Genomic DNA, 20,589 nt, shown 5'->3' on the forward strand with positions numbered 1-20,589 from the left:
GAAAAGCCAGAATGCTAAGTACGAAATGGTGACTATAAATCATTGGTAACCTGTGAACCTGGAGAGAACATTGGGCTTGAAGTGAGCTACAATCTGATTTTATCTCAGAAGTATCACTGTTGTAGAGCTAATTGTTCATCTTTTCCTTCCTCTATACTAGCTTACCCAAAGTAGATCTGATAGTTTTCATTCTTCATTATGAAGTAAATATCTTTTACCTCTTTTCTACTCTATTTTTAGATACACTGTTATTATTTTCATGGGAGTCACTTTCAAATTCTAAATGCAATAGCAAAACCTTTCTTCAGAAAATGAATGAGAAAATTTATTATTTATTGGAATTTCAGGAGGGAACTTAGCACCTGAAGCATTAGGCTAAGGAAAATAGTGAATGATTCAGTCTGCTCTGTCTTAAAAAGATGTCAAAAAGACCTTGTCAATTTAATTTTAATTTTTCAGTCAGCTTGAGAGAAGAGACTTTCAAAACCTTGTTTATTTAATGGTGAAGAAGGACTGAAGTAATGAAGATCCAAGTTGATACGTTCTCCAGTTATGCAGTATTTGCGTTTTAGTCTTTTTTTGTGGACCATCTCTCATTAATGGCATAAAAAATCTGGACTTGTATTATACTATGGATGTATATTGGACTTGTGTGATACTATGTATTTAGCAGTTGGTACCATGCCCCACCAATTTTTATGTTTTTCTGATGGCTTAATCGTTGCTGTGTGATCCATCTACCTGAACTACTTACAACATGCTCAACTAATTGTGCTAGTTAAGAAGAAAGATTTGTAAGGAAAATAACCTAAGCCCACGTTATGTATAAGTAGCTTTAGAAATGGAAGAATTCCAGATTATCATCTCTTTTAAATTACTGTTAAATACTGTTAAACCATTTGTGTTTACAGGGGACCACAAAGAAACAAGTTCCAATAAGGCTATTGATGTTTTCCAGTAGATCTTGTAGCAGCAGTAAATGAAACAGTATTTTAGCACATTCCATCATTTATGGTATTTTGTTTGCACAACTGCATGAGTAGAATTTGTATTTTGCTTTAGATTAGTGATGCAGACTAACTCCATTTAGAATAAAGATACCTTCCTGTCCAAGGTACTGAATAGGCCTTGAAACCTGAATGAATTTAAATGTATACATGCTGTAATGGCTTACTGAATCTTCAGCCAGTGTGTGATCAGAGCTTTAAAAGTTATAAATTGTCTTCATTCTTCTCACTGATTCTAAAAATTAAAGATCCATGCCTACAGATTAGTGGCATCAGTTTTATTAACCATCAATAATGTCCTGTGAGTGTGTTATTTCAAACATGAAAAACATGAGAAATGCCTATCACTTCATTCACCTGTTTACTTGTGTAATATATTCAAAAAATCTGTTTATTAATTTGGAGGAAATTTTTGCTAAATTTCCCACTTGTTTTAACAGTTTTATGGAATTTGTGATTTCTGTCATAGAGTGTGTCTAGCTTTATAAGCAGCATTAGATCTTAAACCAGGACTTTTATTTACAATTCAGTAGGAACTGAACTGGTAACACATAGAATTCTTTCTCCTTGTTAATTCTTTCTTCCGTCTTCCTTGTGGAATGTTTTCTCTTTGTTGATTGGAAGCACTGTCTATTCTAATTCTGTATATAAAGGGCCTTGAGTTTCCATAGCATCTCAGCACACCTGACTATCATGGGAAAGTATGTTCAGGTATATTCAGTTGGCAGCAGTCACTAGGATTGGAAATCCAACTGACTTGAGGTGGCATGTTGTGGACATGAAAAACACCAGGGGGACAGGCCTACTGTCATACACCAAGCCCCAAATCAGTGTTTATATGTGTTTGCATTTGGGTTTGCCTGCCTCTCAGTGTTTTTACTCATATTTGCCGCATTACCATCTTCATGGGTGACTGAAGTATGTAGGAAGTGCATGTATGCAATGATGACATCCAGGACCCCCAAGACTGCTACTGAAAGTTTACTGTAATCAAACACTTGAAATTATTTGACTTTCCTAGGTACTATTGTGAGTCTTAACTTCCTGATCAAGTTCTAGACTCCCATAGGACCATTCAGCCCTGGACCAAAACTTGAACAGGTTAAAAAATTTCTTGAAAAGGAGCAAAGCAAGTAGCAAAAATGATCAATGTGTGAATATTTTGAGGTGACGGGAAAACAAACAGTATTAGACTATGTAACCTGTTATAAGCTGTTGGTAGGGTTTTGCTTATAAGTGTGGTTGAAATCTTTGAAATTTGAATGCTTCAGCAACATTTCTTATTGAAATTTGTATTTGAAAAGGACTAACTTTTATAACATTGCATGGAACAATCATTGGCTAAAAACTTCTTCAGTAAGCTGTAGTTAATTTTTGAAAGCAGTGACTTTTCTGCAGAAGTACATTCTTTTGGAAGCAACTCAGCTATGTCTCATTTTTAAATGCCCTTCAAAGTTCTGTGAAAGAGTGTTACAGAATGGGTTAAGTTGGAAGGTTAACGTGGTGGGTTGTCTGGTCCAACCTTCCTGCTCAAGCTGGGTCATCCTGCAGCACAAGGAACAGGATTGGGTGCAGACAGTTCTCAAATGTTTCCAGTGGTGGAGACTCCACATCCTTTTTGAGCAACCTGTTCCATTGCTCAGTCACCTGCACAGTAGAGAAATTTTTCCTCACATTCAGGTGGAACTTCCTGTGTATCAGTTTGTGTCTGTTGCCTTTTGTCCTATTGCTTGGCACCACGAGGAAGAGCCTGGCTCCATTCTCTTGGCACTGTCCCTTCAGATGAGGTCCCCTCTCAGTCATCTCTTCTCGAGGCTGAACGGTTCCCTCAGCCTTTCCTCATCATACAGATGCTTCAGTCCCCTAAACATCTTGGTAGCCCTTTGCTGGACCTGCTCCAGGAGTTCCACGTCTCTCTTTCTGAGGAGCCTGGGGTTGGACACAGCTCTCCAGATGTGGCTCCACCAGGGCAGAGTAGAGGGATAGGATCACCTCCCTTGACCTGCTGGCAATGCTCTTCCTGAAGTACCCCAGGGCACCATTGGCCTTTTGGCCCCCAGGACACACTGCTGGCTCATGGACAGCTTACAGCCCACCAGGACTGCCAGGTTGTTCTCCACAGAACGTTGCTTTGCTTGATTCTATTACCTTTAAGGGGAAATACTGGAGAGGTGCCTTTCAAACTCTACAGGATTGAAGTCCTGGCGTGTACCTGTAGTTGTGAAGACTTAAAAACTGAGCCTACAATAAGTTGTTCAGCTTATAGAGGTTGGTGTATTTTAGGTGAAATCTTGAAGTCAGTGGGAATTTTGTCATTTGGTTGTGTTAAATATATGGTCCATTGAATAAATGTTCTTCTCTTCTCTGGGGAAAAAGAAAGGCTTTATGCTAAACAAGAGATTCTGACTGTAAACTGTTTGAGATTTGGAAGTGAGGGATTGAATTATTTTTTATCCTTGGTAAGAACCGCTAGAAACAAATGGACCAGGGTTGTCATGATTTTTGAAGACTCATGGATTCCTGCTGGTGCTTGGCACCTTCAGCAGTGTGAACAATCACATGTATTAGTTTGGGGAGGACTTGTGACTTGTTTAGCACTACTGAAGGTCAGATGGAGGAAATCAAACTGGATGTTGAGTCAAGGCCCATTTTTTTCATTTGGCCTTCACCCTTTCCAGGTTTTCTACTTTTGAAAGTCAAACTTACAATAATTTCTGACTAAAAGAATGATGGGTAAATCCCTAGTCAATAATGTTTAAAATGTGCTTAGTCTGGAAAAATAAAAAGGAGGCTCAGAGGAGACCTTATCACACTCTACAACTACCTGAAAGGAGCTTGTAGCCTGCTGGGGGTCCATCTCTGCTCATAGGCAACCAGCAACAGGACAAAAGGACACAGTCTTAATTGTGCCAGAGGAAGTTTAGACAGGACCTTAGGAAATAATGCCTCATAGGAAGAGAGATTTGCTGTTGGAATGGGCTGCCCAGGGTGATGGTGGAGTCGCAGTCCCTGGAAGTGTTTAAAAAAGACTGGATGTGGCACTTAGTGCCTTGATCTAGTTAACAGAGTGGAGTTAGTTCATAGGTTGGGCTTGATGACCTCAAAGGTCTTTTCCAACCTAGTTAATGCTGTGATTCTGTGAAAGACAAGCAAACTCCTCTTATCTCCACATGTCCAGATTTTTTTTTTAAATTCAGTGGTTCATCCAGATTTTTCTTATTCTTTTACTTTTCTCTCTATTTATGGCCTACCATTATCCCTTCTAGTGCTGTATATCTCCTGAAATCGGTCCTGATTAATAAATTCTAAACCTACTAATAACACAGCTCCAAGTTGTGGGGAAAAGAGATGTTCTTTTCACTGTATAAATCTGGGGAAAGACAGTTGTAGGGAGTTTTTGGTTCGTTTTTTTTTTTTTACTGGGGTATAATGCCTATACAATATACATTGCAGATATTTTGCTAATATATTGAACCGTATATATAAGTTAAAATTCTGTTAAAGTTGGTGAAGACAGGAATTATCTAGCTACTAGAGCGCTGGAGTGGGTTCCAGGCATTTGAGGTTCTCTTCTTTGTATATTCTGCATCATGGGAAATCTTTTTAAATTATTCTTCTGCTTCTCCTTTTTTCCTCTGTAAAATGAGAGTTTGCCTTGGTTTAGTACTATGAGCAACAAAAATAAAATTCTTAGTGATTTTTGAGCTGAGGTCAGATATTGCAGGAGCACAGAGATACCTGAACAAATAACAGTTTTCCAAATAAAATGGAAATGTTGCCTTTTTATCATTCACATACTTACAGTCAGGTTCTTTTAACTGCTGAGTACTCTCATATCTTCCTGCAGCTGCAACAAGTCTCTTGCTTTTGAGAGGAATGAGAAACCATTATAACCCCAGCAGTCCAATTGCACAAATATTTCCTTCTTTACCTGTACAGACAGTTGTCCAAAAAAACCTAGTTTTATTGCAGTCATTTTTTTTTTTTTTATGCAGAGCTGCAAAATGTACATAATCCCATGAAGCCAATGCAAACAATCCTGTACTTTCTAGTTCCTTGTCCAGGGCAGCTCTGATCCTACATTCATGCACCAGAAACTATTTTCTGAAAATTTAGTTAGAGCTATTTTTCCTTTCATATAGTCTCTCCACGTTATAAATATCTTTGCTCAAGACCAAATCCTCCAGGAGTCTTTCTTTAAAAAACTAAGTTGAACACCTGAAATCTTGCAAGGTTGGTTTTCCAACTTGTAGATTTTAAGTATCCTTAAAGTTTGGACTTTAAGAACTGGGACCAATAATTAAAGATTAGGTTTAAAATGTAGTATTGAAGCAGCAAGAGGACTTGTTTCTTTTATTGTGCAGCACTGGGTGCATTTTGTGACATGAGCTTTTTCCCCTTTCCCTTTCCCCCTCCCTTTTTCCACAGCCCTGTTTTGAGAACTAATGTTACTATTTAACTGCTTCTTAGTGCTTCCTGATGGCTTGTCAGTGTTGTTCCAAATAGAGCCTGGTATAATTTCTTTATTATGTTACTGGGTCCCAGATAGCTTGACAATAGTCATGCTGTCCTTGCAGAGTCTTCTGCAGACTCTGCAGACCAAACATCATTCTGTACTTCAGTTATGCTGTTAACAGTATTGGATCAAAATGGATTCCTTGAGGACTTTTGTCTATCAAAGTTATACTCATTATTGAGTTATCCTGCACTGCATTCAGCGTTTCAGCAGATGGAGTATCAAATACTGCCTTAAAATTCTAAGGAAGTTTTGTTGCTTTGGGTTCTTTTGCAAACATTTCTGAGACTTGAATTGATCTGTGGTAAATAACCTATTATTCCATGTATTTTAGGCAATTTGTTTAATTCTTTGATGTTATTAGATGACCAGCTCACTTTTCCAATTCTCAATTCTTAATAGCTGTGTTTTTTAGCTTTGTAATCCTTAAGCATTTGGTGACAGACGGTTCCCTGAAACATGTTTTTAAGAAAAGTGGCTCCTTGCTGGGCTTAATACAGAGCACATGTACACATCAATGAAATGTTCCAGAAATAAAATGCCATAAAAACATTATGAAAGCATTGTTTGTATCATATTATATATTCTTTGCGCATAAACATCCTTGTTTTTATTTATACCTGGAGAGTTAACATTAGTATATGGATAATTTTAAATATGCTCCCTGTTATTTAGTGTAATGTCTTCAGTCATGAATGTTGCCTTCCTTTTTTTAGTTAGCGATGATGATGCTTTTTATCAGTTTTTATCACTTTTTACTTACGTATATTCAGAGTAGTTGGAGGAACAGTCACTCAGCCTCCTCGAGAAGCCGTGTCTTCTTTGACTTCTAAATCCCCTGCTATATTCCAGCACTGTTTGCCTCCTGTAATCCTAGGGGTCTGAATCTGCTCTCATGTTCTTTGGTCTGGGATTTTTTCATGCTTCTGCATCTGAAAGTGACAGTGTCTTTTTCTGATCTGCTGGGTCTCCAAAGTGGATCCAAGCAGCACAATAAAAATAGACTTTTGGCATTTGGGTTTTGTTATTGGGATTAGGCTCACAGTGCACTGTGATGCAGACATAATCTTGCTTAGCTGTGGAATAGATTATGGGCAGTGCAGCTAAAATGTGATGAGATTTTGGACTGAAAAGTTCAAACAAGGTGTTGCTGAGCATATCCAAATTATTTTTCTATAGGCTTAATGAGGGGTGTCAGTGGAAGTTGTTCACAGGGATGGCAACTCCTATGATCTATTTCCATTCTGAATATTTTTAATATGGAAGAGCAATGGTCTTCTCCTGTCAGGCTCATTCTTAATAATGTATAATATGCTTTTAGGGACATTTTCAAGAGGTTTCAAGTGATTCATCTTGAAGCTGGAAAACTTCTGCTTGACTTATTAAATGTTGGCAAAATAGCAAGTTATTTAAAAAAAGGCATTGGGAAGGGAAAGTGTTAGGTACACTAATACCTCTATTAACAGAGATATCAGGAATGTTGATTTAAAATTTTTTTTCCATCTCCCTCTGTCCTCCGTGCTGGTAATGGAGATATGAATTAAGAATAGAAATTGCACTTTAATGTACTGTGAATTAGAAATAATTTTTCTTTTTCTAAAAGTTTTCATACTTAATACTGATTTAAGACTTTGGTTTTCAGTATATTAAGGAGGATTTACTTACCTAATTTTCAAAGAATAGAATCATAAAATCATTAAGGCTGGAAAATACCTCCAAGATCGAGTCTGACCTTTGACCAAACATCACCATGTCAATTAACCATTGCACTAAGTGCCATGTTAGCTTTCTTGAATGCTTCCAGAGAAGGTGACTCCACCACTTGTCTGGGCAGTCTGTTCCAATGCTTTAACCACCCTTTCAATGAAAAATTCTTCCAGGTATCCAACCTGAACCTCTCCTGCTGCAGCTTGAGGAAATTTCCTCTTCTCCTGTCACTGGGAGATGAGACCAACCCCCACCTGGCTACACCCTGTTTCAGTTGTAGGAAGTGATCAAGTCACCCCCAAGCCTCCTTTTCTCCAGGCTAAACACCCCCAGCTCTCTCAACCACTCTTCCTACCAGTTACTCTCTACCCTTCATCAGCTCTGTTGCCCCTCTCTGGACTCTCTCCAGCCCCTCACGTCTTTCTTGAGGTGAGGGGCCCAGAACTGGTCCCAGCACTCGAGCTGTGTCCTCCTCAGTGCTGAGTACAGAGGGACAACCATTGCCCCAGCCTGCTGGTCACACTGTTCTTTATCCAGGCCAGGATGCCATGACCTTCTGGGCACACGCTGGCTCATGTTCAGCTGCTGTTGACCAGCGCCTCCAGGTCCTTTCCCACTGCACAGTTTTGGAGCCCCCAGCCTGTGGTGCTGCCTGGGGTTGATGTGACCAAAGTGCAGGACTTGGCCTTTTGAACCTCACACTGTTGGCCTCAGCCCCTTGATCCAGATACAATTTGAAACAAGTCTGAAAAAATCATTGAAATCATTTCCCCCCCAGTAACTGGTATGGAACAGGACAGTAACAAGATCTGTTACTCAAAGACTGCAATTAAAGAAGTGATTGGAAAATAGTTTCTGAGCATCCTCAGTAGAATCTATTGCATCATAATTCTCATTTGTAATATGTTGCATTAGTTCTGTCTGGCCTGCCAGAGAGGCTGTTTCTGATGGCTGTTTCTGTGTCTCACTTGAGGACCAAGTTCACAGAGACTTTTCATGTATTAAATCATATGATGACTAAGAGCTACTAATGTCATGGCATCAAGAAAAAGGCAGTTGGACTTTCATACAAGTTAATTTATAAAGCTAAGGAAGTATTAATGCTACTTTACAAGGTACTGCTGAAAAATCAGGAGTACTGGGAAGAGTTTGTCCATGCAGAAGAATAAGTGAAATCAAAACTGTGAGAGGTGTAGAAAAGGTCAGCTAAGATGATCAGGAAGGCCTGCTGTACATGAGGAGATTAGAAGACCTTTTCTTGTTTAGTCTAGTAAAATGAGGGCTGAGGAGGAATATAATTGTTTTCTGTAACTATATCAAGGGAGTAAACATTGAGGGAGGGAGCAGAGAGAGAAACACTGTGCTGTTAAATCTAAAAGATAATTTTGGCACAGAAACAAATAAATATAAACTGTTTGAGTAAATTGAATGATATTAAGAGATGGAGTCTCAAAATCGGCTGAGACTTCTTGTAATACTGGTTGGGAACAAGATGGATCTTTCTTAATTTATGCTGAAGATGTTTTGATGAGTTTGTGGCATAGTAGAGGAATAGACTCCCACTTCTGTATTCACATGGCCTTAAATAGGAGCCTGTAACCAAAAAAATTTAAAAAAAGGAAGTAATAGTATCAGAAAATCCTATTTTTTTTTCTTGAGAATGCTTGCCATAAAAAATTACTGCTTGTTGATGCATTAGCCAAATAGTTTTCAGCTTTCCTTTTAAACTGTAGTAATTCCAAGGAGCTAGCAAAAATGTAAAATGATAAATCACCTGTAGGGACCATATTCTGTTAGAGTAAAGGATATATGAATGTGTATGAGCAATGTTATTCCTCACAACATTTTTGAAGAAAAGGCAAGCTCCCATAATTGGCAAAAATGGTAAATGTTGATAAATTTCGCCAAATCCTTGCTTTGTGTTTCTACTGTGTGAAATGATAGAAAAGTGCCAGGTGAAGGGTTAGAAGATCTCCATGTTCCTTCATCCCTGTACTTTTATTTGCTAAATACAATATATTGCTACAGTTATATTGCCAGGAGTAGCTGGTAAGATGTGAAACTTTTCATTTAGGGGGTTCCTATGCCAGGGACACTTAAAATAATTTTAAAAATTCCTATAGCAGCATCTGATAACCGAGGGAAAGCAGCTATTGAAACCTCTGCAGAACCTTACCTGTAGTTCTTCCTCAGGTACTATGAAAATTTAACTGTGTAGTCTTAATATTCCATTATTTTATTTCTTTCCATGATACATATAATGCAGATTATAAAAGTTATATATAATCAGGGTCACCTAAAATATTTAATTGGATTGGCAGTTGAAGATATTTTTACTATTTAATAATGCAGATCAATCTGAGTTTCTAGAAAATGTTTTCTTTTTTTACTTTTACATATGGCATGCTTCACTTTCTTTTTTTAAATACCACACATTTGTGTCATCACATGAGCAATCTGAGAATGTCATGTCTTCCCTCTGTGCTTGTGAAGCTCACAGGCCTCCTCTGTGCCTTCAAAGAGGGTTCTCACTAGCACCAGCCAGCGGGATTAAACCTGAAAACTGAGCAGATGTAGAGAAACAATAAGTGAGAAGGGAAATGAATTCTCATAGGGTAATGGAAAAATAATATGTCTGAAATGTTTTGATATTATTGGTCTTTTACTTAGCTCTAGACCTACTTTGAAACAGCAGCAAGGATGCAAATTTACTTTTCATGCTCAAAGGAGGAAACAAAAGCAAGAATCACACCACTGGAAGTGGTGAGAAAGCAGTGATCTATCAGAAAAATTAATTGTATAAAACGAGTCACTTAAAGCCATCTTTTACTTTGTCTACAAACACATCTGCAGCCTGCACTTATTTCATAATAAGAGTAATCAGTTTAGCACATTGAAAAATTCTGCCAGCTGTTCCACTGAGACCAGGCTTCAGCAAAATGCTTTTAATGGCTCAACTGGATGACTTTGGTGTTTAACAGAGGCAAATTTCAAACAAGATCTAAAATATACTTTTTGTGCTTAGGCTTATTATGAAATGTTTCTGTCTGTTGCTGTGCTGTTGAGTGTGTGCCTGATCTGTTAGTTCTTAAGTAAATGTGTGAGGTTTTGCAGAACTAAAACCTTTGATATACAAAGAAACAGTTAGACCCAGCAGAACTGATTTTCTTTTATCTTAAAATTGTGTTGATCCCTTTTTTTTGTCATTACAATTTTTCATTTTGTTACTACCCCTTATCTATTTAGGGTCCATCTTTGCTATGATTATTGTCAAGGATTTTTTCTGAATGGTACAGCTGGTTCATAGTATTTAATGTGGCAGAGAACCTGGAGGATGTAGGGTCAAGACCTGTTCTGCTTAAGGATTTTGAATAGCTATGTCCCTCTCTCAGAGACCTCACACTTGGGGCTGGTGGTTTCTTTGCTTTAAAGAGGCTAAACCCTTTTTAGAAAAGGGGGAAATAGTGTCACCATGCAAGTCTTCCCTGCTACAGCAGCAGGGCTAGTCATTTAATACCTTGATTTATAACAGCATTGTAATCTAGGAAGCAGGTGGAGTTACAACTGGTTACAGTACTTTGGATATTAATGGCTTGGCTTGGCAGTGGAATTCTAAAGCTGTATATACTTTTGCTGTTTTAATTATGCATTCATTAAAAGCTTTTATACCCAACAGAATAAAGTAAATATTGTTTGATCTCCATAGTGTGCTCCCAGACTGTAGATTTGCACAGCAGGGTCTTGATAATCTGAATAAATTGTATTTCCCCAAGGAGTTTATCTTTCAAATAAGGTCATAAAGAAATGCATTCTTTCCCCTTAGTTCTCCTTGTGCTTTTTCTGCTATTTATAACACAGAGCACAGGAATAGAGCTATATTGTAGTCTGCTGTGTACTTGGTTATGATTAACTCTAATTTATCAATCTGTTACATCCTTTTCTGTGGCTTGTGCAAGGCAATTATTCTTTAAGGTACGAACAAATAAAGATGGTTTTGGAAGCAACTTAAACACAATGTTTATATCTATTTTTCCTCTTTGACAATTTATCATATCTCTATATTGAAATACACCTCTGTATCAAAATATTCACACTGTCACATCATTTATTTTGAATATTTAATATTGTCATCTTTCAGATTATGTTTGTTTGTAGAAAATATTTTCTTTTATGAGGTTTTTAAATGTCAGCTCATTGTTGAATTGGTTTGGCATATAAAGGTTGATACTACTGAGTCAGAAGACCCTTGGTGTAGAGTAATAGATTCCCTTGCTTCAGTGGGGGGATGCACACTAAGTAGAATTCATGGGATCTAAGGTAGTTTCTTATTTTAGAAGTAGACACTGATAAATAGTTTGGACAATTTACTAAATTGGGTTGAGCTCACTGTGAGATTTCAGAACTATTTAAACTTGGCTTTAAGTGCTGTACCTGTAATTTTATGCATATTTTCTTAGCCTGCATGTGTTTCAGTAGTGTAACAAGCATCCTATTAGAAAAGGCAGGATCACTACCTTCAGCACTCAGTGACAGTTCTGCTTGTGTCCATATTTCATCCTTCAGTTCAAAAAAGAGAAGTGGCATATACATAGAAGTGTATGAAAAAGGGGTTAAAAGTTTCAAAAATTTACATAAGCCTGAGTTGGAATGCCTGTTTTCAAAGAACATATACTGCAATACAGTACCACAAGGAAGTCACACACTACTTCAAAATTTTGTAGTTGCTCAGTTAATGCAATATAATAAAATCTATGGAAAACAGAGACTGCCAATACTCTTACTCATGAACACACCTGAATTTCGTGTTTAGTAATCTATTTTACAATTTACCAAATTTTTTAATTCAATTGAGGTTTTAGCATGAAAAATTTATTCAGATCAGACTGAGCTGACAGTGATTGCTTTGATCCTTCCTGTGGGACTTTTTTAAAGCTAGAAGATAAGGTGCATTTTTCTTGCAACTAATTTATATACTTCATTTTAGACTGTTTTTGAAAATTTTACCACTTACAAGAGCAAAGTTATGTGATCTAGGATATACATTGAGCAATCTCGATGTGACATTTTTGCCCTCTAGGATCATAACTGAGGCAGTAGTGTATAGTACTGTATAAACTTGATTTTCATTTGTAAAACCTAATGCAATATTTGCCTCTTTGTCTGTGAAATACAAACCTGTAGATCAACTCTAACCTTACAAAATTAGAAATGAACATTACTGATTCCAGGCCAAGGCCAGTTTAACAAAACACACTTTCAGTATTCATTAACAAGTAGACTGGAAGTTCAGCAGGTAACTAACACATTATGTTAGGAAGCATCAAAAATCATCTGAAACTTAGCAATGAAAATAAGTAAACACATAACACCTCCCCCCAAAAAAAGCCCAAACAACCACATACATAATAAGCATTTGAAATGAGTGACTACATGCAGTATAAATAACTGGTGAGATTTTATTTATAAATCCATGAGTATATTTGGCCTCTTCAACTGTAAGACAGCTTTCATAAAAACAACTTTGATTGCTGCTGATTTAAGAGGATAGGGGAGTTTGGAGCTCATGAAAAAATATACAAACCTAAAATGAGGTGTCTTTCAGATTTCACTGAAAATGTGAAGATTTTTCAGGGATAGATTGTATTTGTGTGTCCCATTACTGGTTCTGTCTATAAGGATTCTGTTATGTTATCCTCCAGTATTTTCCTCCTCTGAAGTTTGCTAAAAGCCACCTCTCCTTCTCAACCAACACTCAGTGGGGTTTGACCAGGCACATATTTTAGTGGGACTGTTGGTCCTCAGCTCAGAGTGTTTGATTATTTATTTATTTATTTATTTATTTATGTCCCTAGACATAGCCATTGACCACAAAAGAGCTCAATAAATACATGCTGAGCTCTTCTAAATTTTTTTCTGACATTTGGGATTTATTCAATCGGTGAGTTCTTTGAAAAAATAGTTTTCTGAAGCAGGGACAATAGACTGCGGTTGTTGCTTGTCAAATACTGTGGTGTTTGCTTGGATTAGACTCCTATGTGTTGTTGTCACCATTGCATGGCCATCACAGGAGTGGGGTTGTGAGGTGCCATCTGTGATCTGAAGATAATAAATCACCAAGTGAGCACAAAGACCAGATACTTTTCATGTAAAATTAATTCTTTTATCTTTCTTTCTGCAACTGCAGATTTAGTCTTACCTCCTCTGAGTTAGTGTGAGGAGGAGCTGACACTGGAATAGCTGTGGCTTTTGGGATGATGGCTGTTAGTGCTTGTTCTGACAATGTAAAGAACTTACCTTTGTTCTTCCAAGAAAACAATAGGAAACTTATGCAGAAGTCTAAGTAGATAATGAGTAGGATTTATCTTTAGTGTACAACTCTGCTAGGGAAGGTGAACTGTTCAGACTAGGAGATTATGTAACAAGCAGGAACCTCCAGAGGAATTTGATTCCATTTCCTCCAGTACTGACTCCTCTGAGCAGGTTAAAAAATTCTTTCTCCACTCTCCATTGCATATGCATAAACAGCTCCACAGTCATCGGGACAGGCACCCAATTCACACGTTCAAGATGTAGTCCATAAAACATTCCAAAAAAACCCCTCTTCGCACTTTCCCATCTTCCCTGTTGCTCTGCTCTATCTGCCAGCCGTGCAGCTCATTTGACATTTACAAGATTTCTTGTCAGTTTCATTTGGTGCTGCCATTCCATCCAGCAGAGCAGTGAAAGTGAAATTGACTTAATTTAGTCTGTTTCTCTTCCTTGCTCCAGTCCCCGTGTTAACTCACCAGCAAAGTGAGACTGACGAGGCTCCTTGTCATTCTCACACATGGGGCTGGTCAAGGGGAAGGCGGTTGATAGGGAGCAGTGCGGTAAATTGGAAGATGAGAACCGGGATTGCGGAGGAGAGGTGTGAGCATGCAGCAAGAACAGAGAAGATGGGTAAACATGATTCTTTCCCAGGTGCCCTGGGTACTTTTGTCTAAAAGAGGTGAATTCTTGGCCTGTTCCCTGAAGGGAGCAGCGTGGTCTAGAACAGCGGTAGTTAGTTGTCTAGGTACTAATTTATGAGGGATGCCAAGTCGAAAACATTAGTCCATAAATATTGATCATCTGTTAGCAGAATGGGCAAAGCTTTCTGCCTTGAACCACTATAGCTTTTGTCTCCTCACATTTCCAGCTGCTAGAAGGAGAGAGAAAGAGTAGGAGGCCAACATCCACTATATTTTGATGCCAGTGGTTGGAGAAAAAAAAGGGTTCATTTGTTCAATGAAGAAAAATTCATACATAATAAAATGTAGCTCAGAATCTTGTATTTTGTGAGGTTTCTTAGAACAAAAAGTTGTGCTACACAGGTGCTCTAGTTCAATCAAAACAGTAAATAACAAACAAACAATTGCTTTGTAACAAACCATTGTAGTTAAAAAATGCATTTTTTTAATCCACTTGTTAGCTCCTGTGAGCTCTTGACATACAGTGTAAATCATGCTGGTTTATTATATTATGCTCTAATCCATATTTCTTTCAGATGCTTTATGCATATATAACCTTAGGAGTTGCAATATAAATTCGTACTATCATATATATTTGCATATGCAATGGTAACACATATACATTTTGAATGAGGCTGTGTTAATTAACTTCAAGTTATATTGCCTTTCTTCTCCACAGCTCCAAAAGAATAACCTTTTTTCATTATCTGATACCTGTGTGTTTTAATGTTCTCTGTTTCCTGTTCGGGATATTTCTGTGACGTGTATTTTGTCTGCTTCATCCATTTAGGAATTAAATAGTTTTAATTACTTGGACCTGTACAAGCTTGCAGATCTTTTCAACCTGACTTTGTTGGAGAATGCCGTCATTGGCTTCTTAGTAAAACATCTCTCTGAGCTACTGAAGAGTCATCCTGAAGAAGTTCTGGCACTCCCCTACTGTCTTCTTCGAGAGGTTTTTAAAAGCGATAGACTCACTTCACTCAGTGAAGAACAAATCTGGCAGGTAAGGAGACTGGTGAACAACCAGAATGTGTGACGCTCTATAAACCATAGCAGTAATCTGTTGTTTGAAACCCTGGAGCAATCTCGAGGGAGAATAAGCACTTGAGCAAAAACTGTGAATAACAACTGAGGGAAATTTCTAAACGAAATTCTAAAAATGTTGTGTTGTGTTAATGCAATTACTTTGTTTGAAAGAGAAATTTGTCATGCTGTTTAACTTCTGCTGCTTAAATACAGCCAGAGATTTTCCTCCAGATTCAACTTCTTTGATAGGACGAGATGGCTGATGCATGCAACTCAATTATAATTGCCTCTGATGAGGCCAGTGCCGTGAGTCTGGTGGCAAACCTGCTTCTGCAGTCTCTCTCCTTCACTTCAGACAAATTTAGCTGTATAACTTAAATAGTCATTGAAATTGTTTGGGCCACCACAGCTGACGTTGTCTGAAGCAAATGAGAGAATCATCATACAGGCAGCACTGCTCCAAGATGAGTGGAAACTTTGATGGAAGGTTTGTGGCAAGAAGCCTGAGATAATTTCTTTATAAGAAGTTGGATCTAGAAAAGGACCAAGTTGCTAGCCACAAAGTATTAACAAGATAAAGTGTTGTGTTGTTACCTTTAGTGTGTATGGGCTGGAGAAAACCTAATGTGAGAAAAACACATAGCCTGTTAAGAGAAACACAAAAACTAAACCAAAATTTGTCCTTGGAAATGTTCCCATCATATGTCTGTAAAAATTCATTATGGAGTGGGAGGAAATCTCTGTAATATGGATTACCCAATGATGTTTTTCTGTTTCTTTTTTGCTGTCTTGTTTTAGAGAAGAAAGTATTTCAGTGTATTTCGAGGTAGAAGGAAACTTGCTGAAAAGAAACCTGTGCATTTCTTTTAGGAAGTGGTTTATATTGGTCCAACAGAGAAGACTGTGATTCAGAAAACTGATTTTTTTCTCAACCCCTATTGTTTATCTATCTTTTGGATTATTCTAAGGAAATAGCTACATTTAGATGCCATCAGTTTCTCAAAGTGCAAAGTGTGCATTCATCAGTGGGATGATTCATGGTCTGTGGATGAATAATGTCGTGCAGGATAAAATATTCATTCTTAAAAAAATAAAAATATCAGGTTAACCAGTATGAAGATGTAACATAGCCCTTCAGTTATGTAGCAGGCATATTTTTTTCCAAAATTTTGAGGCTTTAGATTATGGAGTATGTTACAAAGATGATACTTTCTGCAAATACCAAAAGGAAGTTTGACTTTTTCCTGTCCTAGTCCCTGGAGGATGCCAGTACAGCAGAACCTGCAGTACACTACACATGATGATGGGTTGTGTTTGGTTTAGGTTTTTAAGGCACACTACTCCGGAGTCCTAGCCCATATTCCCTTTATCAGAAGCAAGTTTTGATGTACAAGTTTGTGCATGGAGTATGGATGATTGGGTTTCATCATAATTTCTCTGCAGAGCCAGTGGAATCCCCTAGCTACATGCTTGGGTATACTTTTGCTAGAAGAGTTTCTGTGGCAAGCCGTTTAAGTATAACTCAATACTCACTCAGTAATATGCCTCTGTAACCTGCTATAATGATGTTTGGGAAGTGGGAGTTTTCAAATCCTCTCTAACTGTCCTGTTCTGCAAGACTCAGACTCTGAAGTAATTTTCTTAATTGTGTGCACTCCAGTCAATGAACACTTCATGAGGCAAATGTGACAAAGCCTGTGTTACTGTTTCAGGGTCATACTTGGGAGAAATAGGTAATATGCTGCTCTCTGAGTGGCAACAAACTCCACACTGTCCATTTAAGTGTTATCATAATAGCCTCTCTAAAGGTTACTCCTGCTATTCTGAAGATTTTTTTTTAACTAGGTTGCTGCTGCAGGCAAAATGTGCATGCATCTTTTTAATTCAGTTTGTAAAACCAGGAATAAATATATATTTATAAATATTCCAGGTTCCCAGAATGGATTAAAAGACACATATAAATATTTACCAATTTGGACATTCAGAAGGCAATAAGAAACTGGTTTCTTGCTTTATCTTAGTAAATAAGTAATTCCCTCATAGTCAACCCAATAGAAGAAAATCAAATCAGACCAGCTATATTGCCTCAAGTGTAGTTAAGTTCATCATTTTTGCTAAGGTTATAGTGGTAATGCAATATACCATGGAAGAATCTAATATTCAGCCCAGGGTGAAGATTGGGTATGCCAGAGGATTAGTGTCAGGGTGCTTTATAGAAGTGAAACTTGATGGACAGGCTGGAGACAGATCTACAGAATCTCATTAAATTGCTGAATTGTTCATTACTGAGCACTCTCACTGTAATAAAGTGCTCATTGACTTTGACAAATCCCCATCCCATGTCTTAAGGAAGAACAGCAAAGCAAGAGGTGTTGGGGAAGCTGGAGGAAATTTGCACAAAGTGGGGCAGATAATAGAAAAGCTGATGGGGGGATGCTACCATGTGCTTGTCTGTGTCACCTGTGACTAGTGTGGCCTCTGCACACACACATGGCTGCATGTCACAGCAATATGAATTCAGCATGTCCCCAAGGCACCTTTGCTAGTAGGGCTGCCATGAAGCCCTAAGCACAAATTAAAACTGCCCTCAGAGAGGAAAGGGTGCCACTGGCTGCAGAGCAGAGTTTTTTACGCCAGTTTGAATTCCCAATGTCCACTGGGTGATCTGATCCTAGTGCACACAAAGATTAAGGTGGTTATTTTAATGCATCAAAAGGTGTATATGGAGTGATGCTTGAATATTATTTAAATGAAGTGATTGCAGCTCTTACCTGTCATACTTTGGATTTTTCTAGGCTATCAATTCACAATTGGCTAGTACTAGTGAGTGTGGTGAAATATAACTGTGAACAAACCAAGTCTGAGAAAGTTAAATTAATATTAGTGGCAGTGTGCTAGGCTGTGGGTGACTGCCAACTACTACAGAAATTCCTGTTGACTTTTCAGACTCTTTGGCTTGATGTGTCCTATTTTAAGTGGAGACAATAGACAAGGACCATCGTGATGCCTTTCTTAAAACAAATAAAAACCAAAACCCCACCAGAAAGCCTGTGTAGGCTGTAAAATTTGATCAATTTATGAGCCTCTTCAATCAGGTCTTTCTTAGGTAAGCTAAGATAGTAATTATAGTTATTAGTTGACATATGTTTTCATGTTGATTTTTACATTCTATTAGCACATGAGATTATGAAGTATTTTTTTTTACATAAGAAATTTTTGGTTTGTCAGCTGCATTAAAATGTGTAAAGTTAAGTCAGTGACGCGGAAAAAAGGATTAAATTTAAAAAATGAAGAAAACAAAGGAAAGAATCATGGGGAAAGTGGAGGAAAATAAACTATTTTTTCTGGTTTGTACTTTTTCATCATGACCTGTGAAGCACCCTTCTTTTTTCCACAGGAAGCAGTCATGACAGGGACATAAATGTCTAGTTTGTCATGAAATGAAAAGGGAATCTTTCATAATTGACCAGTACAAGAAAGATTCATTGGCTGTACTTCAAGGAAGCAGGTGAATCCTTTGCCTTGGTAATTGAAAAAGTAACCAACCCTGTAAGATGGAACAAGTTTGCCAGAGAAATAGAGCAGTAGAGGGCTTGTTGTTGGAACCTTAGCAAGTAGAAAACAAGCCAAAGATTTAAGTAAAAAACTAATGTTAGCTTTAGTTATAATTATGCCTTATATTTGTTATTAGAAACTTCAATGTCACGAGGCTTAAATATTCATATTTCAAATATAATACTAATGGTTAGAGAGAGAAATATTTACTGTATTTTTCTGTCTTCCTGCAGTAGATTGGTTAAATGGGTCTGTATTAAATACTGCACTTGATGCAAGGTGGACTCTTAAATCATATTTGGAAAAAAATCTTAAGTGAGATCAGTATAGATTAGTTTCTTCCATCTCTGCTACTGTTTAAGTAGGTTGTTAAAGGATACGTATAATTTTTAAACAGCTAACAATAAAGGCAGGTCAATTTTAGTATTTGTCAATACTTCTTCAGAAGCAAGGTTAGAAGTTTTCCCTTGGCTTTCTTTGGCTTTTTTTTTCTTTTTTTTTTTTTTTTCCTTTTGCTAAGCAACTTGGTTACTTGGTAATCAACTGATAAGCAAGCAATCTAGGAAAAGCTGGTAGATAAAACTGCTTGAGTGGTTTATTCAGCTAGGATGCATGCAAATGCGTTGTGCCTTTTCCAAGGCGTTCCTAAGACATTCTAGCCCTTTTAAATTCCTCATGTGTAACTTCTGGACTTGTGTTCATGCAGTAATATGTTCCATGTGTGAAAGTGTAACACTAATTATTCCTTTTATCCCTGTGGATGTGCAAAAACAGTGTTTGGTCTCTGTATTGGAGAAATGTCTTTGCTTGAAAAAATAGAAAAATGAGGGACAAGAAGACTGCAGTGTTATAGGTCAATATGAGCTTGTAATGTATCTTTTATAAAAATAAATGTACAAATCCAGTTTTCTTATTAGAGTCCTGTTTATCCTCTTCTGTGCCCTATTTTCAACAGCCTTTTCTTACTTGAGCTCCATTTTGGATTTCCTGATGGCATTTGTGAAGGACCAAAATTTTTCTCCTGCAGAAATCCCACATTTCAATGCTGTAGGAAATTTTGTGGTGTACACATTGTGGCAGCCTGATATGATGGAACAGTGCTGTGCTGATGACAGGTCCAAGGACATCTTCCATACATCTGCAATGATGCACACATTTGCCTATGCAGAACAGCTTCTAAAGTGGATTGTCATGTTCTGGTACAAGCTTGCCATTCCTTCATATCAGTATTTGATTTTTTCTCAGGGGTATATATATATCTTAATGAAACGTGGCCTAAGTGCCTTGCTAAATGTGAACTTAGATTTTACTGCCAAACAAGTAACAACATAAAATATATGTGAAGGAAAGCATCTCAGTAATCAATGTGTTTAAGCAGTATGTTAGCCTTTCACTATTCAAGAAATAAGCTTAAGTGCTCTCTTGGGCAATAAGTGAAATAATGCCTACTCTAATGCTTGTTCCTAGTGAGTATTTTCCCTAAGCAGAAAACTACCTCTCTAAAATGTGGCTGTCAGCCTCTCATCAAGAAGGGCATAGAAGAGGGAAAAGGGGCTTGATGCACATCAAGGCTGAGGTGAATAGGTGAGGCTAAATGAGAAAATGAACATATTTCCCATGTGTGTTTTGCTGTGCTTTTACCTCCTCTTTTGTACCCTTTTCATGAAAGTCTACATAAAAGTGCCAGAGAGCCACCTGTGAATACCAGTATCCAGTGTGCTATATCTGTGATGGTTGTGCTATGTGTGTCAGGACACACTGAGCAAGCAAAATCACACAGTTACCC

The 20,589-nt window shown here is 37.6% G+C and overlaps 1 protein-coding gene across 1 annotated transcript in view; it reads left to right on the forward strand.

Annotated features, from left to right (window-relative positions):
* Positions 1–20,589, forward strand: part of KLHL32 (kelch like family member 32) — a gene marked incomplete at both ends in the record, with an annotated part of 94,021 nt that overhangs the window by 40,562 nt on the left and 32,870 nt on the right. Inside the window, one exon of the mRNA XM_084202353.1 lies at positions 15,010–15,225. Coding sequence (XP_084058479.1) covers positions 15,010–15,225 — 216 coding nt within the window. The remainder of the gene's footprint in view (positions 1–15,009; positions 15,226–20,589) is intronic.

This window comes from Fringilla coelebs (assembly GCF_963513975.1).
Source record: "Fringilla coelebs genome assembly, chromosome: 3".
NCBI classification, from domain to species: Eukaryota; Metazoa; Chordata; class Aves; order Passeriformes; family Fringillidae; genus Fringilla; species Fringilla coelebs.